Source organism: Cimex lectularius, unplaced genomic scaffold (genome assembly GCF_000648675.2).
Source record: "Cimex lectularius strain Harlan isolate CLEC.00 unplaced genomic scaffold, Clec_2.1 scaffold10, whole genome shotgun sequence".
NCBI lineage: Eukaryota > Metazoa > Arthropoda > Insecta > Hemiptera > Cimicidae > Cimex > Cimex lectularius.
Genome location: NW_019392665.1, coordinates 2,363,902 through 2,383,560, shown reverse-complemented (window position 1 = coordinate 2,383,560; position 19,659 = coordinate 2,363,902). Strand labels below are relative to the sequence as shown.

Here is a 19,659-nt window from a genome sequence, read left to right as displayed (position 1 = left end):
ATTTTAATAATATATATAGAAAATAAATAGTAATAAGGATTTAAAGGAAATGTACCTTTCTAAGCAGGCTTCACTGGTAAGTCTTTCATTGGGAAAATGCCTACAAAACCCAATTAAAAAAACAAACAAAATGTTTCAGTTAAACGTGTAATTACATTTTTTTTTGTAATAATTATACACAAAAATTAATAAAAGGCGTAAAAATAAACAGACCGTGTCACACTTGATGGCCAATTAGAATTTTAGGAAATTTCTTAATTTTAAAAATTCCAATTTACTGGAAAAATTTCATTTAGCAAAAGCTTTGAAAAGTGCTATTTTAAAAGGCTGTACAAGTTAATAATTTTGTTTGCTATCTAATTAAGTTTCCCATCGTTTTAAAACTGGTTGAAATATATGTACAAAGAAAAACTTGGTTGGGGGAGGGCAAGGGGATGTTGTAAAATGAAAACTGAACGCAATCACTGTTTCTTTTGTTTTAACCCTAAATTTATAAATCATACCAATAAGTTTTAACATTCTTGGTTTAAATACGAGGATAAAATAAAAATTAGAAAATATAAAGTAATTTGGAAAAGAAAATAATGGGCCGTTAGAACGTACTTCCTTCAGGCGGTTGCGTGAGCTTCATGTTATCTTTAATTGTCATGAGTCGACGTAGCTCTTGCAGAAGAGATTTAATAGTACAATCTCTCTGCCATCTCGCTAATAGTGGAACTGCTTTCTGGTCAACCTGCCAATCGACATACACAGCAGAATAAAACAGAAAATAAACATTTTAAAAGAAATAACTACCTGCCCAGTTGTACTATTAACGCAAGTCATATTAATTCGAGAAAGGAAACGAGCCGATGGCGATTCTTCTGGATATTTTTGTCCGCATTCTATCCGTAGGCTATACATTCGATTTTCATACGGAGTCTGAAATTTAAAGTAAAATGAGTTGTCTCTACACGATTTATTTTAATTTTATTCGAAATTTAATTACTCTTGGGGGTCCTATGATCATTCCTGTCCAATGAGTTAGTGTCATGTCATCGTCGTTCTCTAAGCCCCAGGAAATAGTCCCATCACCCACACCTCGTTGGCCTTGCTCCAATTCTTCTAAAAGTCTGAAGTTGCGGGGCACAACTGGAACAAAAAAAAATTGTCAAAACCAGAATCAGCACATTCAAGACTTTTTGTAGGAACAAAACAGTTGAAAACAGCAAAAGTTTAAGTTAGACAGTCAATCAGCATTAAATTATTCCTATTTATAACTCATGTTCACAAGTTCAAATACAATTTCCCAAGTAATAATTCATCAAAATAGAAATAAAAGGTGTAATTAAGGACTTGACTTTTAGGAAACAATAATTTTTTAAAAGTAATCCTTTTTAATAGCATTCTTAGGGAAAAGATATTATGGAAAAAAACAGGGATGATGATGGGAACTGAATCTACAACCGGTCTATGGGCCTAGAGCATAATACTGCTACAACGTTCCTCATTTAATTGACAATTTAGCTTTTATTAGCCATGATTTGAGAAGAAAAAAAATCTTACACTCAATCTAACGACTGTATAAAGAACATTACAAACTACTTTCACATACAAAAATTTAGAAAATGACTAATGATGGATAAGAAGTTCTATTATTTTGTAAATCATAATGTGTTTTTTTTTATATTTATGAGGTGATGAACAGTGCAGATTGGTTGTTTCAATGTGAAGTGGCAGACCAAGATGATCTAAAATTGCAAAAACATCAATATATGTACTTGGAAGAATGTCGTGCATGAGGTTTTTTAATTTTTAAATGAAAAAGCAGGGATAATTTATTGCATTTATGACATTCACTTCTTTGTTCAGATTGTACACATTCATACTGTTGAAATGCTGCCACAATCCCTTGAGCCCTAAACGGGCCGATAAGGGACAGTGTCCACAGCTTGCTCTCATACGTCCTTGCTTCCGTGCAAAAAATCCCGCCACCTGCCAATAAAAAAGGTTCGGACGGAACCTAGCAGATATCGTAGTAATCTAAGCCATCATACCAGGGACTTGGTTACGTTGAGGGTTTAGACGCTGAACTGCTGAGTACTAAAAAGAAAATCAGTTAGGACTACACACCCTTCACCTAGGTTTTAGAGGAATTTATTTAATTTTAGTGTAATTATTTTCATTAATGGTTTCACAACCACACCAGCACACACCCTATTCAACAGGGCCTACTTAGATTAATTTAATTATAATTAGGCCATGTTTAACAACTATAATTGACCATATTATTTCAATTAATATGTACTTTTTATGTACTTATTATTAATATGTACCAAGACTTTACATAAAGTTACTTTTTTTGTAAAGTCTTGGTTGAGATGAAAAAGTTAGTGTCACGAGTGGATTTCAAACCCACAACTTTTGGCTCAATACGTCGCTGCTCTACCACTTGAGCTATCGTGACTTCGACCCACTCGGATACCAACTCGCCATCTCAATCTGCAACCTTTCAAATTTTTCATCATTTTTTCCTTTTTCAAGTGTCGTGTAATCAGGATTCGATTCCCTCCGACTTAAGAAGTGGCCTCGGGGAGCTGTTAGCAAAGTGATAGCTGTTATAATTGATCATCCTTTTTATGTAAGGTTTTGGTTGGAATAAAAAAGCCAGTGACATGAGCGGGATTCGAACCCACGACCTTCAGCTCAATACGCCGCTGCTCTAACCACTTGAGCAATCGTGATTTTGATCCACTTGAGCATCAACTCATCTCACAACCTACAAACTTTCACATTTTTCATCTTTTTGCCATTTTTCAAATGTCGTGTAATCAGAATTCGATCCTCAGCGATTTATGAAGCGGTCAAGGGGAGCAGTTAGCAAAGAGATTACTTCTTTAATTATTACATTAATTCCTGTACGTTTAGCGGCATAGTTGTGTGTAATATTGTATAAAATTTTGTCTTAAAAAATGTTTTGAATATAAAATTTTAAAAAAAATTGTCTATTTTTACATAACAATTTGATTTTTTAAGGACAATGTACAACGGATTGTTGTAAAGTAAGAAGAGTAAAATAAAAAAGTAAGAGAAAATTCGTATTAAAACTAAAATAAATTATTGATCTGGGCTAAAGTCGCGCATGTAATTTGACAAAAATTCGATTAAAAAATATAAAAAAAGGAGTGAAAGATTTCATTTTACAAGCTCGTTATCTAATATCGACGACCTTCACTTGGCCCTGATGAAAATTTGTTTATTCTTTTTAAGTTCTTCTGTTGTTGGAGGGTATTATTTATTTAATTTTTTAATTTGTATGGGGTTGGTTTTTTTGTTGTTGAAGGGGTGTTTAAAAAAAATTCGCGTTTTTTTTCCATGTTTCTCCTTTAAGAGAGATTATTATTATTAAATAGAATGGAGCGTTCTTATTTTTATTTTTTTATGTAGTGTAGTGAATGTACGGATTTTTTTTTTTAATCGACTGTAAAAAGAAAGGATACAGTTGAGGTTAGTCGCAGGGTCGAGGGATACGAACCTCATCCACTGCGTTTTCATGTCAAAAATTAAAGGATAGTCTCGTCTGTTGAAAGGGCAGACTTACCAACACGTCCCGTAGGACTGGCCATGGCTCCGCCTCTAACCGTGCGATTCGAGAAATGACGTTACCGCCGGCGTATCGGGCCCAAACACATAAAAGCTAACCGGGCAAAATTAAATTCGATCCAATTCGAAAAAGGGCCGGATTATCCTCAGGGGGAGGACACGCGATTTGCCACCGGCACGAGCTTAATCCGCGAAAACAACGAGTAGAAAACGAAGAAAGAAAAAAAAAGAAAACGGCCAGGGGGGAAAATCCAAAAAGAAAAAAAATCTGTCAGAAAATAATATTTCGCGTGTCTACTGTTATAGCCGCGGCACGTTGCGATCGGCTCCTTTCCAACTCTACTCGGACTTCTGGGACTCGGGTGGGAAAATCACAAGCGACCGAGTTCCGTGACTCTGCCACTCTCCCTAAGCGGACAGCAGAGCAGAAACAGAAGAAATCCACGGCCACCGGTATATAACATTGCCGGCATGCACCTAGATTCCAGGATATTTTACACAAAAATAATAATCAATCAATTTCGTCGTTTTGTCCGAGAAGGAAAAGTTTCTCGTATGACGAGGCAAAAAAATAAAAATAAAATAAAAGTGTGACTAAGCCTTGTGGGCGAAGCTAAATGCATATCCCTTACCCTCAGGATTACAAGTTTTACTTAAACAATAATCTCATTTTTTTTTCTATTTCCTTTTTATTGATAATTTCTCTCAAACTAGAAAAAAATAACAAGGAACATTTTTATCATTGACTTATAAAAACTTTTTTTTTTCTTAATGTGAAAATTTGAAACCTTCAGTTTTTTTTATTTTGAGAAGGTCAACTTTTTCAAGTAGAGAGAGAGTTGAAAGATCGGCGAGACGACGGTCCGGAGAGCGGTCGGGGTTCGAGTTTCGAGGATGTCTTTCTGGCGAATTTCGTTCCTGCTGGAAAGGGCGAGGAAGGCCAAGGAGATCATGTTCGACAGACACCTGTTCCTGACTAACGTCTCTATTTCCGTGACCCTCTCCGGTGTCGGTGACCTGATCGTTCAAAGTTACAGGAAACACCACGGCAAGTGCAAAGAGATCGACCTGACCAGGACGAAGAACATGTCGCTGACCGGCGCGACCGTCGGTGTCCTCTGTCACAACTGGTACAAGTACCTGGACGTCTGGCTTCCGGGTCACACTGTCTCGATGGTCTTGAAGAAGGTGGTCGTCGACCAGATCGTCTTCTCGCCCGTCATGCTCACAGCTTTCTTCCTCACCCTGGGTGTTCTCGAAAAGTCTTCGTGGAAGACTATAAGAAACGAATTGGTCGAAAAGGGAAAGATACTGTACATGGCAGAGTGGGTCGTATGGCCCCCGGCTCAAGTGATCAATTTCTACCTACTACCGACAAAGTATCGGGTCCTATACGACAATACCATATCTCTCGGATATGACATATATACGTCACATATCAAAAATGACCTCGATCCAGATGGTAAATGACACTCGATGTTAAAAAAATCTCATTGTGTCAAAGTACTTACAATATTTGATCTGTGATATTTGCCTTACGAGTTGTACATAAATCACATATTGAATATGTATTTAAAATTTGAATAAATTATTTTTATCGAGGAATATCGTGCCAAATTTATTTCTTTATACAAAACCTTAAATTTACTCATTTCCATTTTATCATGACAATTTTTATTATCTTATCTTACAATTAGTTTTTTTTTACAAATTAATAACAATTAATTATTCTTTTTATGTAAGGAATTGGTTGGGATGAAAAAGTTAGTGTCACGAGCGGAATTCGAACCCACGACCTTCGGCTCAATACGCCGCTGCTCCAACCACACCGGCTGTCGAGACTGAAGTAGTTAGAGCAGCGGCATATCGAGCCGAAGGTCGTGGGTTCGAATTCCACTCGTGTCACTAACTTTTTCATCCCAACCAAGTCCTTACATAAAATGAATAATTAATTGAATTAAAAATAGTTTAAAGTACAGTTATACAGCAAAATGAAGATTTTTCTAATATTTCTTTTAAAAAATTCCATGAAAATGTATATAAAAGTTTTGCAGTTACGTACACCAAATAAAGTTGTAATCGAATAATTTTTATTGCTTCTTAAATAGATTTCCATTTTAGTATGTAGACCACGTTTATTCTTCTTCTGTGTAATTGAGCCTCTTTGACATTATTTCAACATTCCAAAAATCAAATTTTTGCCTTCTTGATACTGCATGTTTTGTTAGTCTGATACCAGTTCTGGATTAATTACCACAATCAGAAACGACCATAAATTCTAAGTTTTATTATAAATTTTGTTTGACCAATGTTTTTTGGTTGGACATTCACTACATGAGATCCTAAAAAAAAAATTCACCTTTTTCCTTACCCTTGCATAAATCATGTATTTGAACATATATTTAAAATTTGAATAAATTATTTTTTTCGAGGAATATCGTGCCAAATTTATTTTTTTAATCTTTTTATGTAAGGTCTTGGTTAAGATGAAAAAGTTTGTGTCATGAGCGGGATTCGAATCCACGACCTTCGGCTCAATACATCGCTGCTCTAACCAAACCAGCTGTCGAGATTGAAGTGGTTAGAGCAGCGGTATATTGAGCCGAAGGTCGTGGGTTCGAATTCCGCTCGTGACACTAACTTTTTCAAAAAATAGTTTAAACTACAATTATACAGCAAAACAAAGACTTTTTCCAATATTTCTTTTAAAAATTCCATGAAAATTTATATAAAAGTTATACGGTTATATACAACAAATAAAGTTGTAATCGAATAATTTTTATTGTTTTTAAATAGATTTCCATTTTAATAATTACGTATAATTGAGGCTCTTTGACAAATATTTCAACATTCGAAAAATCAAATTTATGCCTACTTGATACTGCATGTTTTGTTAGTCTGATACCAGTTCTGGATTAATTACCATAATCAGAAACATGACCATAAATTCTTCGTTTTATTATCAATTTTGTTTGACCACTGTTTTTTGGTTGGACATTCACTACACGAGAGCCTATAAAAAACATTAATCCTTTTAAAATTTGAATAAATTATTTTTATCGAGGAATATTGTGCAAAATTTATTTCTTTAAAGAAAACCTTAAATTTACTCATTTCTATTTTATCATGACAATTTTTATTATCTTATCTTACAATTAGTACATAATTTTAATAAAAATTAATTATTCTTTTTTATGTCAGATTAAGCGGTATATCTGGATTCCAAAATTTATATTATTTTTAAAAAAAAATCAAAATGTGTTTAGTAATTCACTCAGGCTCTGAAGATGACCCAAGTAAAGGTTGAAACATTGGGGAAAAATATGAAAAAGGTGTTTTTCAAAAATTCATTCCTGGCAGCTCCTCACTACTTCAACAAATTATTAGTTTGTTAAAACTTTTAATTATATATTTTATACAACATATAGACTGTAATATGACAATTATTTTGTACCATATCTTACAATTAGTTAATAATACAAGATTTTATGTTGAACCGGCACAGGGTCACTTACTGGGTCTATCTACTCTCAGGGTTTTTTTTTTTTTGAGTTATTCAAACAAGAACTCCTCACTGAAGATGGCACAATGCTGAAATGCTTTGAATAACTAAAAAACATCCATGAGTAGAGACAGACCCAGTAAGTGACCCAATGCCAGTTCGACATTTGTTCACCATCTCCCAGACCAAAACCATGATCAACAATAGAAAATTTGTTGGGATCATCTCAAACTTAACATTTCATGCAGGAGTATTCACTAATTGAAATATTTAATTCATAAAAATTTTCATAAACCAATCACAATTTTTTTTAAACAAGGGTTGGCAACAGCAGATATCAATGTGTTTGGAAAAAAAAAAATTGTATGTAAGGTTGGAATGCAGAGCCGCTGGATTCGAACCCGGGATCTTTTTGAATGGCTACATTTCCAGAAAATTATTTAATCGAGGTAGTTAGGTTTGTTTTTAATAAAACTATTACCAACGATAATCATATTTTATTATCTTTAAACAATAACAACAAAGGTAACAATTTTGTCATGATAATTAATATTTGAAGTAATTTGAGTTTAGTGATATACAACCTAAACTATTGACCCTATTAAAAGCCTAAGCAAAAAAAAAAAAGGAAAAAAATTCAAATTGAAATATACAATAAGTCTATATTTTCTCCTAATACTATTACGAACAAAGTTGCTAAGACTTTAAGACACCATTATTATTATTTATTTTACAGTTTTACAATCTCGGAGTATTCAATACTTTTTTTTTATACAAATGTTCTTGTATAAAATGGCAGTAGTATAAAAAAATATTTACAATGTGAGCATTCTGCTTAAAATCTGTATAAGACACAAATACACGCACACACAACCTCTCAAAAGTTTAAAGCCAAGATTGTAATATAAAAAACAGCAGCCAGCTTTATCGACCGAGATAAACATTTTCTTATTCTGAATATATATACTTTTTTTGCACTTTGGTCCCAGGTTCTCGAGTCAGTCGATTTTCCTGCAAACTTTAAACTTTCGAGGAACGATGGTTCAAACATGTTGTGGGGGGGAGAGGAACCGAGCCTCAACATATTTACAATTATTAAGAATTAGGAAACAATAATATAAGTAGTCACAACCATAAACTCAACTTGTGAGGTGTCGGTAAGTTTTCAAAAGTAGTCGGGTTTTGTACTTTTGAATTAAGAAATGTTTATACTTAAGAGGATTTGTGTCGTAATTTTGTAAATTTAATAATTCGCAAAACCCTGTTGATACTCGTGCTTTCCTCTTTTTATTTTCTTAGGTCTTTTTATTTTATTAGGTTTACATAATACAGGGTGTAAAATGTAAAATGTCATATTTTTTTAAAGCTTTTTCTTTAAAGAGTTTTTTACTCTTGTTGGTTCTCCATCATCACATCGATGGTATATTTTAATCTCACTGTACCTATTTTAGAATTCATAAAAATTTAATTATCTGTTTTATATTGTTTTCATATGTATAATAATATTTAAATGCAGTTATTTCGACAATAGATTATCTCTGAAGTTAATTGCCATTTGATTGTGGGACATTTTATTAAAAAAAATATTCAGTCATTTGCTTTTTTCTGTATAATTCCACAATCATTTTCAGCTGGGGGGGGACCAATTTATGAAATATCACATGTCTCAAGTCATTTTGCATGTCTCTGGGTGGTGAGGTTAAATTAAAATGGAAAAATGAACTATACATACAAAACTCACCACTTTTGAAAAACTACCCCTTTGATTTTTTTTTTCTAAAAAAAAGTATTATTTACACAATTTTATACACACAGACATGCATTCGAATTACCGTACTAATAAACTTCTGATATGCACTGCACTTTACACAATTAAAAATGAAAAAACAAAGAAAAAAAAAATGACTAGAATAACAAATATCATGAAGAATACAGACTAAAACGATTAAGTAGGAATGAAAGTGTGTCTCTTACAAGTGAAAATGTTCGTGACATGAGATCCTTCAAGTTAAAATTTTTAAATTTTACCCTAAACAATGTGGTAACATGTTATCCCCTAACAATCTCTCCTTTTCTTCCTTTCACTTTTTACAAAATATCTGTCATTTTCTAATGCAACAGAAACATATCTGTTTTGAAAAAATAAAAGGCACATAACTCTAGAAAAAAAGAAAAACTGAACCCCCTAATTGACAGTTTTCTTTTCCGCATTTTTACATATAGGCGGAGGGGGGAATCCAGAAGTGTTATAATGAAATATGGTCAATTGCCAAGATTTTTAAAGGCTGTACGAACGAATCATTAACCACGGGTGCCTCAGAACATCCCATCGTGAATCCCAATCGGGACGAGAATCATCAAGAATATGAAGAAATTTCTCAACACTAGCCTCCAATCGGATGGAACGGCATAAGGCATCAGAATACCAGTCAGTTTATGTATCTGCAACATATATAAAAGATATTAAAAATACCCTGCAACAAAAAAAATTATTGATTACAATATTTAGAATTAACAATATTTTATATAATTTTTACTCTTGTTTTGCAAATATATAAGTTACATCAACAAGAAGATTTGTTAATAATAATTGTAGGGTAAGACCAACTTAGTATTTTTCTATTTTTAATAAAAGTTATTTTGGAAAACAAAGTACTTTTTGTCTCAACGTCAACTTATGTAAGAAATTGATTAGGTTTCGTAGTCCGATTGACCAATTATGTTCTTTTTCAATAAATTAAACTTTAAGTAAGGTATTGGTTAAGATAAAATTTAATTTATTTAGAGATTTAATTGGTCAATCGGACCACGAAACCTAATCGATTTAATAAGGATAATTAAGTACTTCACTAAAGCTCTCCGTGGTCATTTCATTTGTCGCCGAGAATCAAATAGATTACATGACGTTTGAAAACTGGCAAAAAGGAGAGAAATTTAAAAAAAAAATAAAGTGAGGTTGAGATGGGAAATTGGTGTCCGAGTGGATCGAAGTCACGATAGCTCAAGTGGTGTAGAGCAGCGGCGTATTTAGCTGAAGGACGTGGATTCGAATCCCGCTCGTGGCACTGACTTTTTTTTAACTTAACCAATACCTTACTTAAAGTTTAATTAATTGAAAATAATTTAAGAAATATTTTTGTATCCTGAGGCAAAGTTACAATGATGATAAAGTATTTGCTTATATTGGGTGTGGCATTTTTCCTAGCAAAAACAGTCTAACTTTCAAAATATAATGAATTTTTTTATATTTTTAATCTAAACCATAATTTCCTTTGTTTTCAATAACTTATTGCCAATGTTTTGGTAGCAGAAACAACTATTTGTTGTAGTCTTGTTCCTTTTTTGGACCTTTTTCCTTCATCGCTGATCCAAGAAGTAAGGATTTGGTTGCACGTATGCAATAAATTATTCCTTGAATATCCCGCTAGACAAGAGGACTTTATGAGAGGGCTCTTAACCCCTACAGCGTTTCATTCTTCTTGCAAACCGTCCTTCGGCATTTAACATTTTTATAAAGGACTTCTCATACCTAGCGACCAATAGGAAATAAATCTTTTCTCTTTGATATTACTTAGGCGTTAAACACAACAAGCTCTTTGTTTCTCAGGGATGATTCATGAGTTCATGGGTTAAACAATGAGTCCCAAGGATCGAATTCTTCTTTCTACATTGTATTCACTAATTTCGTGGCCCGCTTGACCAATTAAATCATTACAATTAATTAAGGTTTTTAGCTGAGATGAAAAAAAGTTAATGGCACGAGAGGGATTCGAACCCACGACCTTCGGCTAGATACGCCGCTGCTCTACCACCTGAGGGTGGAGTTGAGATGGGGAGTTGATGTTCGAGCGGATCGAGGTCACGATAGCTCAAGTGGTAGAGCAGCGGCGTATCTAGCCGAAGGTCGTGGGTTCGAATCCCTCTCGTGCCATTAACTTTTTTTCATCTCAGCTAAAACCTTAATTAATTGTATTTCTACATTGTGTTCAGTACCTGAAATCTCTGATAGCTCATGCAATTAATTAGTACTCATCATCCAACGCCACTAATATATCATCATTTCAAGCTCATTAGACATTTCACGAGTCGTATTTAATTTGTCTTTTTATTACGAAAATGTCAGAACCCCCATTCACTCACACATTCAGTTACTATGTTTTAGCCTTAAACAAATTTTATCTGCTTCTATGTTGCACTTGTATTTTATTCTAGACTGACTTTTGGGATCAGCTACCCCTTTCAAAACAATCTTATTCAAAAGGAGTTTTCCCTTTTGAAGTTCCCCCCCTCACCTAGAGCTAATGGGGCTAGCAGGTAATAATCACCTTTATAAGAGTAAAAGTCAATATTTGAAGAAAAAAAATTTTGCACACACCCAATACATTTATGCTTATAGAATTTTTTTTTCCACAGAAAATACTCTACAGAAACAAAATACTATTTATAATGTTAAAACTACTGGGTATGTACATACTATATTTATGTAACAACTCAGGTAACCTAACAATTTTATTTTTTTCTATTTGGGCACATATTGAAGATGACAACAAAATACCAGTGATTTTTCCTTTGCATCAAAATCCCAACTAAAAAAAAGTGTAATCCAATATCAACTTGAAAAGCAATTTAATTTTATTTTTAAAAAATGCTAAAAGCAATTTTCCATTAATTAATCTTTTTATGTAAGGTTGTGGTTGAAATGAAAAAGCTAGTGCCACGAGCGGGATTCGAACCCACGACCTTCGGCTCAATACACCGCTGCTCTACCACTTGAGCTATCGTGACTAAAAAAGTTAGTGTCACGATCGGGATTTGAACCCACGACCTTCAGCTTAATAACGTGGCTGCTCTAACCACTTAAGCTATCGTGACTAAAAAATTTAGTGACACGAGCGAGATTCGAACCCACGACCTTCGGCTCAATAAAGCGGCTGCTCTAACCACTTGAGCTATCGTGACTTCAATCCACTCAGATACCAACTCCCCATCCCAACCTACAACTTTTCAAATTTTCAGGCCACTTCATATGTCGCCAAGAATCAAATCCTGACTACACGACATTTGAAAAATGGCAAAAAGGAGGGAAAATTTGATGTTTTTGGAGTTAGTGTCCAAGTGGATTGAAGTCCCTACAGCTCAAATGGTAGAGCAGCGGTGTATTTAGGCGAAAGTCGTGAGTTCGAATCTCGCTCGTGGCACTAGCTTTTTCATTTCAACCACAACCTTACATAAAAAGATTAATTAATTGAAAGAGGTAATTTAGTCAATAGACCACAAATTATAATGGATTTAATAAGTAAAACGAAGTATAACTATCCTGATTAAACGGCATTTGAAAAATGGAAAAAAGGAGGGAAAATTCGAAAAGGTTGTAGGTTGAAATGGAAAGTTAGTGTCCGAGTGGATCGAGGTCACGAGAGCTCAAGTGGTAGAGCCAAAGGTCATGGGTTCGAATCCTGCTTGTAGCTTTTTCATTTCAACCAAAACCTTACATAAACACATTAATTAATTGAAAGAAGTAATTTGGTCAACAGACCACAAAATATAATGAAGCTAAAAGCAATGTATTCTTGCAGTGATAATAAACCTTGGCTGGTTGCATGTTTAGAACCAATAAGCCTGTTGTTTGGTTATATTAATGTTTTCTATTCCTTACCTCATGGGCTGCACAGACAAATATGAACGAGGTGATGAGCACATTAAGTACTGGGTAACCAGGCACGAAGACTAGGACCCCATGAGAGTCGGCAGCAAGCCAGATGTGATACTGGCATATGCACAGTTCAAGCGATATTTTCCCAAACCAGGCGAACATTGTAGAATACCTTGTCCTGAGGATCCCGCTGACGTTTCTCAACGCCAAATACGATACGATCTGAAATAAACAAAAAGATTCAAACGTGTTTCTGGTTGTCGTTTTAAATTGATATGACGTACAGGTACAAAAGTACTGTAGGAATGTACTTCATCACAGTCGAGGTCGCTCGGGCATAAGAAAGCGTATGCAGACGCAGCACTCAGACCGAGGAGAGAAAGAAAAATGAGTGCTAAAGCAGGTCTTTTCGACATAAGATTGCTGTGGTTTGAATCATCCACAAGATTGAATCTCTGGGCTGTCACGAGTGCTAGACCAAAAATAACACCATAGCACATGCTTAAAAAAAGAAATAATATGTTAGCTCATCATTATTTTGCGGTTTAAATATATAAAAAATCATTAGTTGTATTGATAAAATTGTTTACATAACCAAGAAAATAAATCACCTATAGCGGTTGAGTTTCCATCTGACCCACCACTCATGGATATCATCATCAGTAGTGACAAAAAGAGCCTTCCAGGGACGTGTGACAAAAACTTTTTCAAAAAAGACTTCCGACATAAAAAGAATGATGATAAGACTGAAAAGGCCGACCATTTTTAAAACTAGGTAGAGGTAATGGAGTGGATTCGCTTCTACACTCGTCGCCGTCACCCTAGGCGGCATTATAAGGACGAGATAAACCAAAAGAAACCAAAATGAAATCAATGGAGCAAATGAATAAAATTGGTACGGCCGGTTCATGCAAAGACACAGTAGGACAGGTAGAAAGTTCAATCTGAAAAGCATCTAAACAAAACAAAAATTAATTTTGAAATATTCGAATAAGAATATTGAACATTGTACCTGAAAGAATCGAACAACACCGGCGTCAGTTCTATGCCAAAGATAATAGAAATGTCCATAACCCGAGAGGAAAAAGTATGCTGAAATGAGAATCTGAACATGGTTTCGAATGTGAGAGTTTTCACTGGCCCCAGTCATATTATAAATAAGCAATACTAACTGCATCCATCCTTTAAATGAAATTGTCATAATAAAAACAATAACTTTGCCACATCTTATTCGTGCATACCTTTCCATTCTTCAGATTGGTCTCTGTGAAGAACTTTCGTGTAACGGCTGTCCTCGGTGAAGAAAACCCCAAGGGCAAAAATATACCCGAGGGGAAGCCAGAAACTCACCGAAGAGTAATACTTGTTTTCTTTCATAAAGAAATTAGTTCTAAAAGCAATGTAAAGAAATTGATTAATTTAATAAATATTTAAATAATAAGTAAATCTTACCTATCACAAAGGTAAAAATATGCCATGATAAGGCCAATTTTGGCAAGTGCATTGATTAAAATATAACCACTAGAGGGTGGTTCTAATTTCATTTTTGTTTTATATCTTCTTATAAAAATTACAAATCCTAATATACAACTAGAAAATGAAGTATTATTAATAAAACATTTCTACCGTCAGTAAATTAAATTTAATATTTCTTTTAAAACGTACCAAATTCCTAAAAAAGTGTAAGTAAGTGATTGTAACATTGTTCGGTGCTCAGGTGAAGAACAGCAAGTACCGTCGTTGAAAGCCATGTGATCGTTACAGTGCAAATTGGCAAGGATCTGTGTATGATGGCGCAAAGCCTTGACCGGGATGTGTAAACCGTCCCAAGCGTCATTACCAGAAACGAGCATGCGTGTGCTCGACCAAACTTGAGCTCCGCTCTTGTACAGGGCCTGTAGAATTTAGCTTATAGTGTATTTTTTCTTGGTTATTGTCGTTTAAAACTTTACCTCTCTTGCTGCCCAGTTGTACTGGTCTATGACACGATTGGTCAGCGCCGCCCACTCCTCTGGTACCTTATCTTCATTCACCGGTTCTAAGAGTATCCAGAGCACCCTGCTCTTTTTCGAATTGAGGCTGTCGATAGGCTGGTTAAAATGAATCGCTTTCAATTAATTAATAAAACTGGGATGTTTAGTTTCATTAACTCACTGCGACAATTCTAGTTAAGTTAAGAGCGTATTCTTTAACACCTCTCGATGAACCGTTTGTTCGTTTAATCGCATAGTTCCCACACCCAGCGACTATAAGGCTCGGGGGCTCAGACTGCTCCTAAAATTATAATGAAATCAGTGGCTCATAACTTATAAAACAAAACTATTTAGCATCCTAACAAATAAAAATGAGAACTAGATTGCAAGATAAAATTGGAACAAAAGTTAACTTAGCAATTTTGATAATTCAGCCAATGCTTCATTTTGTTAATATAAATTAAATTGGAAACTATATTATTAAGCCTATTGAAAAAATTATTTATGACTTCATATTAAAATAAAGAAAAAGAAAAACCGAATAACTAACCAGTTCGTGATTTGAATCAATATACCTTCCATTTTTTAAAGCTGTTGACCATCACATCTGAGACGTATGGGCTCCAGATGAAATCTACGGTGACACGGAGTTGTGAATCAGAGACAGAATGGTTCCGGAATGCCTGAGGCTTGTTCTCTTCTTGCTTCGTACGCCCGCCCTCCCACCCGATCAAGTGGTTCAGGAACGCCTTGTATATCTCGAGAACTCGATTGTCTCCGATGAAGATGAAGTGGTTGTGGCGGCCGAAAAATGCCAAGTACCTTATACACCGCCTGGTGTCCCTGCAAAACCAAAAGTACTTTCATAATCATATTTAAACATAAAGTGTTGTTTACTCACAGTTGGCTGTATTGGTGCATCATACAGCCGTACGGCTGCCACTCCATGTCCCCTTTGTACTTTCCCCCGGAAAGTAGCCATTTGCAAGAATCGGTTCCTAAAAATTTCATGAAATAATTAAAATTCTAATTTGTAATTTATATGCATATAATTAATTTAAGAATTTCAAATTAAACAATATTAGGCGTTTATGAAGATAAACAACTTTTCCTCTATTGAAAATGATAACAGTATTTTTGATAAATTTACACATTTGTGTATATGTAATTTGAAAACCGCATTTCAACAACCTGAAAATTTATCAAATTTTTTCTCACGCTACTTTAAAAATTAAATAACAATAACACAATTTTATCCTCCAACTTGAATCCTATCCAAGCTACCTTCAACATTCAAGACCTTGAGCTCATTGAAGACTAGTGCAAAAAGTGGAGGACAAGACTTGAAGAAAAATTTACTCAATGTTGAATGTATGTCCACATCGAAAAAAACAGTATTGCCCTCCACTGTACATCAACAACAAAGAGGAGATATTAGGGGTGTTGGTGGTCGCAATGGCTTAGGGATTGACCGGCACTCATCACGGTAAGGAAAGGTCCCGTGTTCAAATCCAGCTGCCCTGCATTTGAATCCAACATACTCACAAATTACAATTAATTAAGGTTTTTAGTTGAAATAAAAAAGTCAATGGCACGAGCGGGATTCGAACCCACGATCTTCGGCTTGATACGCCGCTGCTCTACCACTTGAGCTATCCTGACCTCGATCCACTCGGACACCAACTTCCCATCTCAACCGGACCTTTTGAATTTTCCCTCCTTTTTGCCATTTTTCAAATGTCGTGTAATCGGATTGGTTCAAATCCCGCTCGTGCCATTGACTTTTTTATCTTAACTAAAAACCTTAATTAATTGTAATATATTAATTGGTCAAGCGGACCACAAAATTAGTGAATTTAATGAATACTCACAAATGTTTTTTTTTTTTTTTTTTCAAAAACACCAAGGGTTTAGGTGACCTCTCCTGTTCCTTCTCAACAGATTTAACCCAAAAGTAGATTATTATTATTATTTTTTTTTTTTAAGTGCAATCTATTAGCATCGGAAGTTGTGGTGCTCTTTCCTTGAAAATTAAGCCTCGTCTCATTAATTTTAATAGAAATATCTGATAAATGACAGTATACATTGCCATTTTTCGTCATTGAAAACAGTTACCAATTTGACATTGTGGTCCATCATCACAGAGGGTTAAAACTTCAAAACATAATCCCTATAATCGAGAGAAAGCCACCTCACTTCTGTACAGACAAGTTGGGAATGATAAAGTTTCTCATATCATCAAATAGTATCGAGAAAAGTCTTGACTTTAACATTGATTTAATATATTTAATAATTTGAACAGACACATCCAAAACTTTTTTTAAAAGAAGCTGGCATTTGTTTCACGGCTAATGCATGTCAGTGGAGAACACAATGACTGCTGCTGCAAAATAAAAACTTTCGTTTTCAGTACTCATCATCATTAATTTTTTAATTTTATTTATTCATTCCCCATTTATTTTTGTAATTACTTCTTCTCTAGGTTTGCCCGAGATACCCCTGGAGGTCTATGGACCACAGTTTGAGAAGGCTACTTTAGAGTATGGTAGTATCAGAGAGAGGGATAAAAATTCAGACTCACTTCTGTACGGACAAGCAGGGAATGATGAAAGCTGCCCATATCGTCAAATAATATTGCAAAAAATCTTGATTTCAATGGCAGCGATTTGATATATTTAATAATGATTATTTGGAGATCGTGAGGTGCGGTCTGGTGTGACATAGGTGAGGGGCACTCTCAACACGACACAACAATGACGCTTCTACTTGGAAAACAAACACTTTGAGCCCAGAAGATGATCTCAATAAAGACCAAAACATTGGCACGGTAAAGAAAATGTTTTTCTAAAACCTACGTCACACCAGACCACACCTCACGATCTCCAAATAATCATTGGCTAACGGTCACTACACACCACACATATTTAGTAATTTTAACAGACTCATCCAAAGCTTTTTTAAAACAAGCTGGCATCTGTTTCACGGACAAAGCACGTCTGTGTAGAACACAATGACTGTTGCTGGAAAATAAAAACTTCCGCGGAATTAAAAAGACTTCCATTCGATGCAGACTCCCAAGTTAGGGTCAGCAGAGCACAATTTGAGATACCCCGCTTTAGAGTATGCGCTGCATCCTCACATTTTTCTTCTCGTTATCTACGTAACTTATTACACTTCGCATTTAAACTCAGTAAACTGTTACTTTAAGTCTATTTTGTTTTTTAGGCCAACCGCTCGATAATTTTCTTCAATCCACAGACCTCTGCAGTACATTGATATTTTATGTGCAGGGCTTATTTCCCAAGTTGAGAAAACTCTAACATGAAGAAAATGTGCAGTCAAAGTCACATGTCTTTTAGGGCGTGGATACTATTTAACATAATTAAATAAATCGAGTTAAAACTGGGGTCTGTTCGAAAAATGTCAAAAATCTCCAGTTAGTTATTTTAAAGGAAAGCACAATGAAATTGTTCTGATTATTACTTCTTGATTACAAGTCATCTTATTAGGAAAATAATTAATTGTTAAATTGTCACGAATGGAAGTTAATGTAAAAATGATGTCGACAGGGCCGATTATCATTTCCAACCGACTCTTTCGTCAATGGAACGTATTTAAAAAACTTTAGGTGATATTTAAATTGGCGATGAAAGGTCGTACCGTATCTTAAATGTACGATTCCGTGGTAGAGGATGAAGCCGACGACGAGGCCGACGGCGACGTACTTTGCGTTCTTGGCGTTGATCTGCTTGACGACGTCCACCGACTTTTCTCGGTCCTCGCCCTCCCAGAGCAGAAATTCGTTGGCACCGTCGCTTTCCAATGGCATGTCTTTCTAAGTAAACTGGGAGGGAATCGGGAAAGCGAGGAGCAGGAAGGAAGGTCCTCCCTCTGATATCTGCTTGGGAGGTTGGAGGGAGGATTACGACTGCAGCTGCGCAACTGGGCACGCCCAGTCCCAAATGCGCGCTCTCTTTCGTTTTCCTTTAATTTCAGTCTTTCTCCATCCGTGCCGTTTCAAATTTTCAATTTAAAACTAAAGGAAAGGAAATCCTTCTATTGAATTGCACAAACTAAATAACTCTTTTTATGTAAGGTCTTGGTCGAGATGAAAAATCATTAGAACCCACGCATTCGAACCCACGACCTTCGGCTCAATCCGCCGCTGCTCTAAACACTTTTCATCTCAACCAAAACCTTACATAAAAAGAATAATTAATTGAAAAAAGTAATTTGCTCAATTAGACCACTAAACATAATATGGATTAATACATATAAACTTAACAGCGAAACTTCAAAGATTCACTGAAAACGTTTATCAAATCTTTATTATTGCAGTTAATTCAGGGCCAATATTTTTGAAGGATCTGAAGGAAAAATTATCACATACTGCTTTGAAACTCTCTTAAGCCAAACTTTATCTAAAATCTGTCTCAATTTGCAAGGCAAAAATGCAAGGATGTTGACAATGATAAATTATACCCATAAATACCCCTTAGCTTTTTCATTCCACCGAAACCGTACATATTAAATTTATTTATTTCCGCGAAAGGTCCAAATAGGGCTTTAAGCCACCTTACATGTACACATATTAGAAATAAATTTAGTTTTATAAACATAGTAAAATAATAATAACAGTAGTAATAATAATAAATGATTATTTAAAAATTGTGAGATGCGGTCTGGTGTGATGTGGGTTTAGAAAAACATTTTATTTATCGTGCCAACGTTTCAAACTTTATTGAGATCATCTTCAGGGCCTGGGATTGATAAGGGCATAAAATGTGGTGCTATTCACAACAATTTCACACAAAACCAACACGACACCACTAGAATAGCACCACAGTTTATGCCCTGAAGATGCTCCGAATAAAGGTCGGAACGTCAGCAAAAAAACGAAAAAGGTGTTTTTCTAAACTTCCTCATTCTCACAACTCCAACAAATTATT

At 34.9% G+C, this 19,659-nt stretch overlaps 3 protein-coding genes across 4 annotated transcripts; 1 reads left to right on the top strand and 2 right to left on the bottom strand.

Annotated features, from left to right (window-relative positions):
• LOC106667430 (ubiquitin-conjugating enzyme E2 variant 2) lies at positions 1-4,017 on the bottom strand. 2 transcript variants are annotated; one of them, XM_024225087.1, is made up of 5 exons: positions 3,581-4,017; positions 989-1,131; positions 796-921; positions 604-733; positions 1-100 (listed from the first exon to the last, which is right to left on the bottom strand). In XM_024225087.1, the coding sequence occupies exons 1-5, from the start codon at positions 3,603-3,605 to the stop codon at positions 60-62; spliced, it is 465 nt and encodes a 154-aa protein (XP_024080855.1). In that variant the 5' UTR covers positions 3,606-4,017; the 3' UTR covers positions 1-59. The 2 variants fall into 2 exon arrangements, with proteins under 2 accessions (XP_024080855.1, XP_024080856.1); XM_024225088.1 differs by lacking the exon at positions 1-100 and having other exon boundaries at positions 134-733; positions 3,581-4,016.
• Positions 4,018-4,375: 358 nt separating this feature from the next.
• LOC106667428 (mpv17-like protein 2) lies at positions 4,376-5,187 on the top strand. The gene has a single exon (XM_014395382.2). It carries the CDS (start codon positions 4,477-4,479, stop codon positions 5,050-5,052), a length of 576 nt encoding a protein of 191 aa, XP_014250868.1. The 5' UTR covers positions 4,376-4,476; the 3' UTR covers positions 5,053-5,187.
• A 2,389-nt stretch (positions 5,188-7,576) lies between these two features.
• Positions 7,577-18,626, bottom strand: LOC106667427 (N-acetylneuraminate 9-O-acetyltransferase). The gene is made up of 13 exons (XM_014395381.2): positions 18,371-18,626; positions 15,612-15,708; positions 15,286-15,553; positions 14,892-15,011; positions 14,690-14,827; positions 14,403-14,632; positions 14,190-14,327; positions 13,979-14,127; positions 13,750-13,919; positions 13,349-13,692; positions 13,022-13,238; positions 12,741-12,959; positions 7,577-9,526 (listed from the first exon to the last, which is right to left on the bottom strand). The coding sequence occupies exons 1-13, from the start codon at positions 18,537-18,539 to the stop codon at positions 9,401-9,403; spliced, it is 2,385 nt and encodes a 794-aa protein (XP_014250867.1). The 5' UTR covers positions 18,540-18,626; the 3' UTR covers positions 7,577-9,400.
• Between the last annotated feature and the right edge of the window lie 1,033 nt (positions 18,627-19,659).

Excerpts from the sequence above, each read along its gene's own strand:
- LOC106667430 (XM_024225087.1), bottom strand. The coding sequence starts at position 3,605 with ATGGCCAGTCCTACGGGACGTGTTG. Across the intron at positions 734-795 it reads TTAATAGTACAACTGGGCAG|GTTGACCAGAAAGCAGTTCC; the intron begins GTAGTTATTTCT and ends GTCGATTGGCAG. Across the intron at positions 101-603 it reads CACGCAACCGCCTGAAGGAA|GCATTTTCCCAATGAAAGAC; the intron begins GTACGTTCTAAC and ends TGGGTTTTGTAG.
- LOC106667428 (XM_014395382.2), top strand. The coding sequence starts at position 4,477 with ATGTCTTTCTGGCGAATTTCGTTCCTGCTGGAAAGGGCGAGGAAGGCC.
- LOC106667427 (XM_014395381.2), bottom strand. The coding sequence starts at position 18,539 with ATGCCATTGGAAAGCGACGGTGCCAACGAATTTCTGCTCTGGGAGGGC. Across the intron at positions 15,554-15,611 it reads ATGCACCAATACAGCCAACT|GGACACCAGGCGGTGTATAA; the intron begins GTGAGTAAACAA and ends TTGGTTTTGCAG. Across the intron at positions 14,633-14,689 it reads ACAACTGGGCAGCAAGAGAG|GCCCTGTACAAGAGCGGAGC; the intron begins GTAAAGTTTTAA and ends TAAATTCTACAG.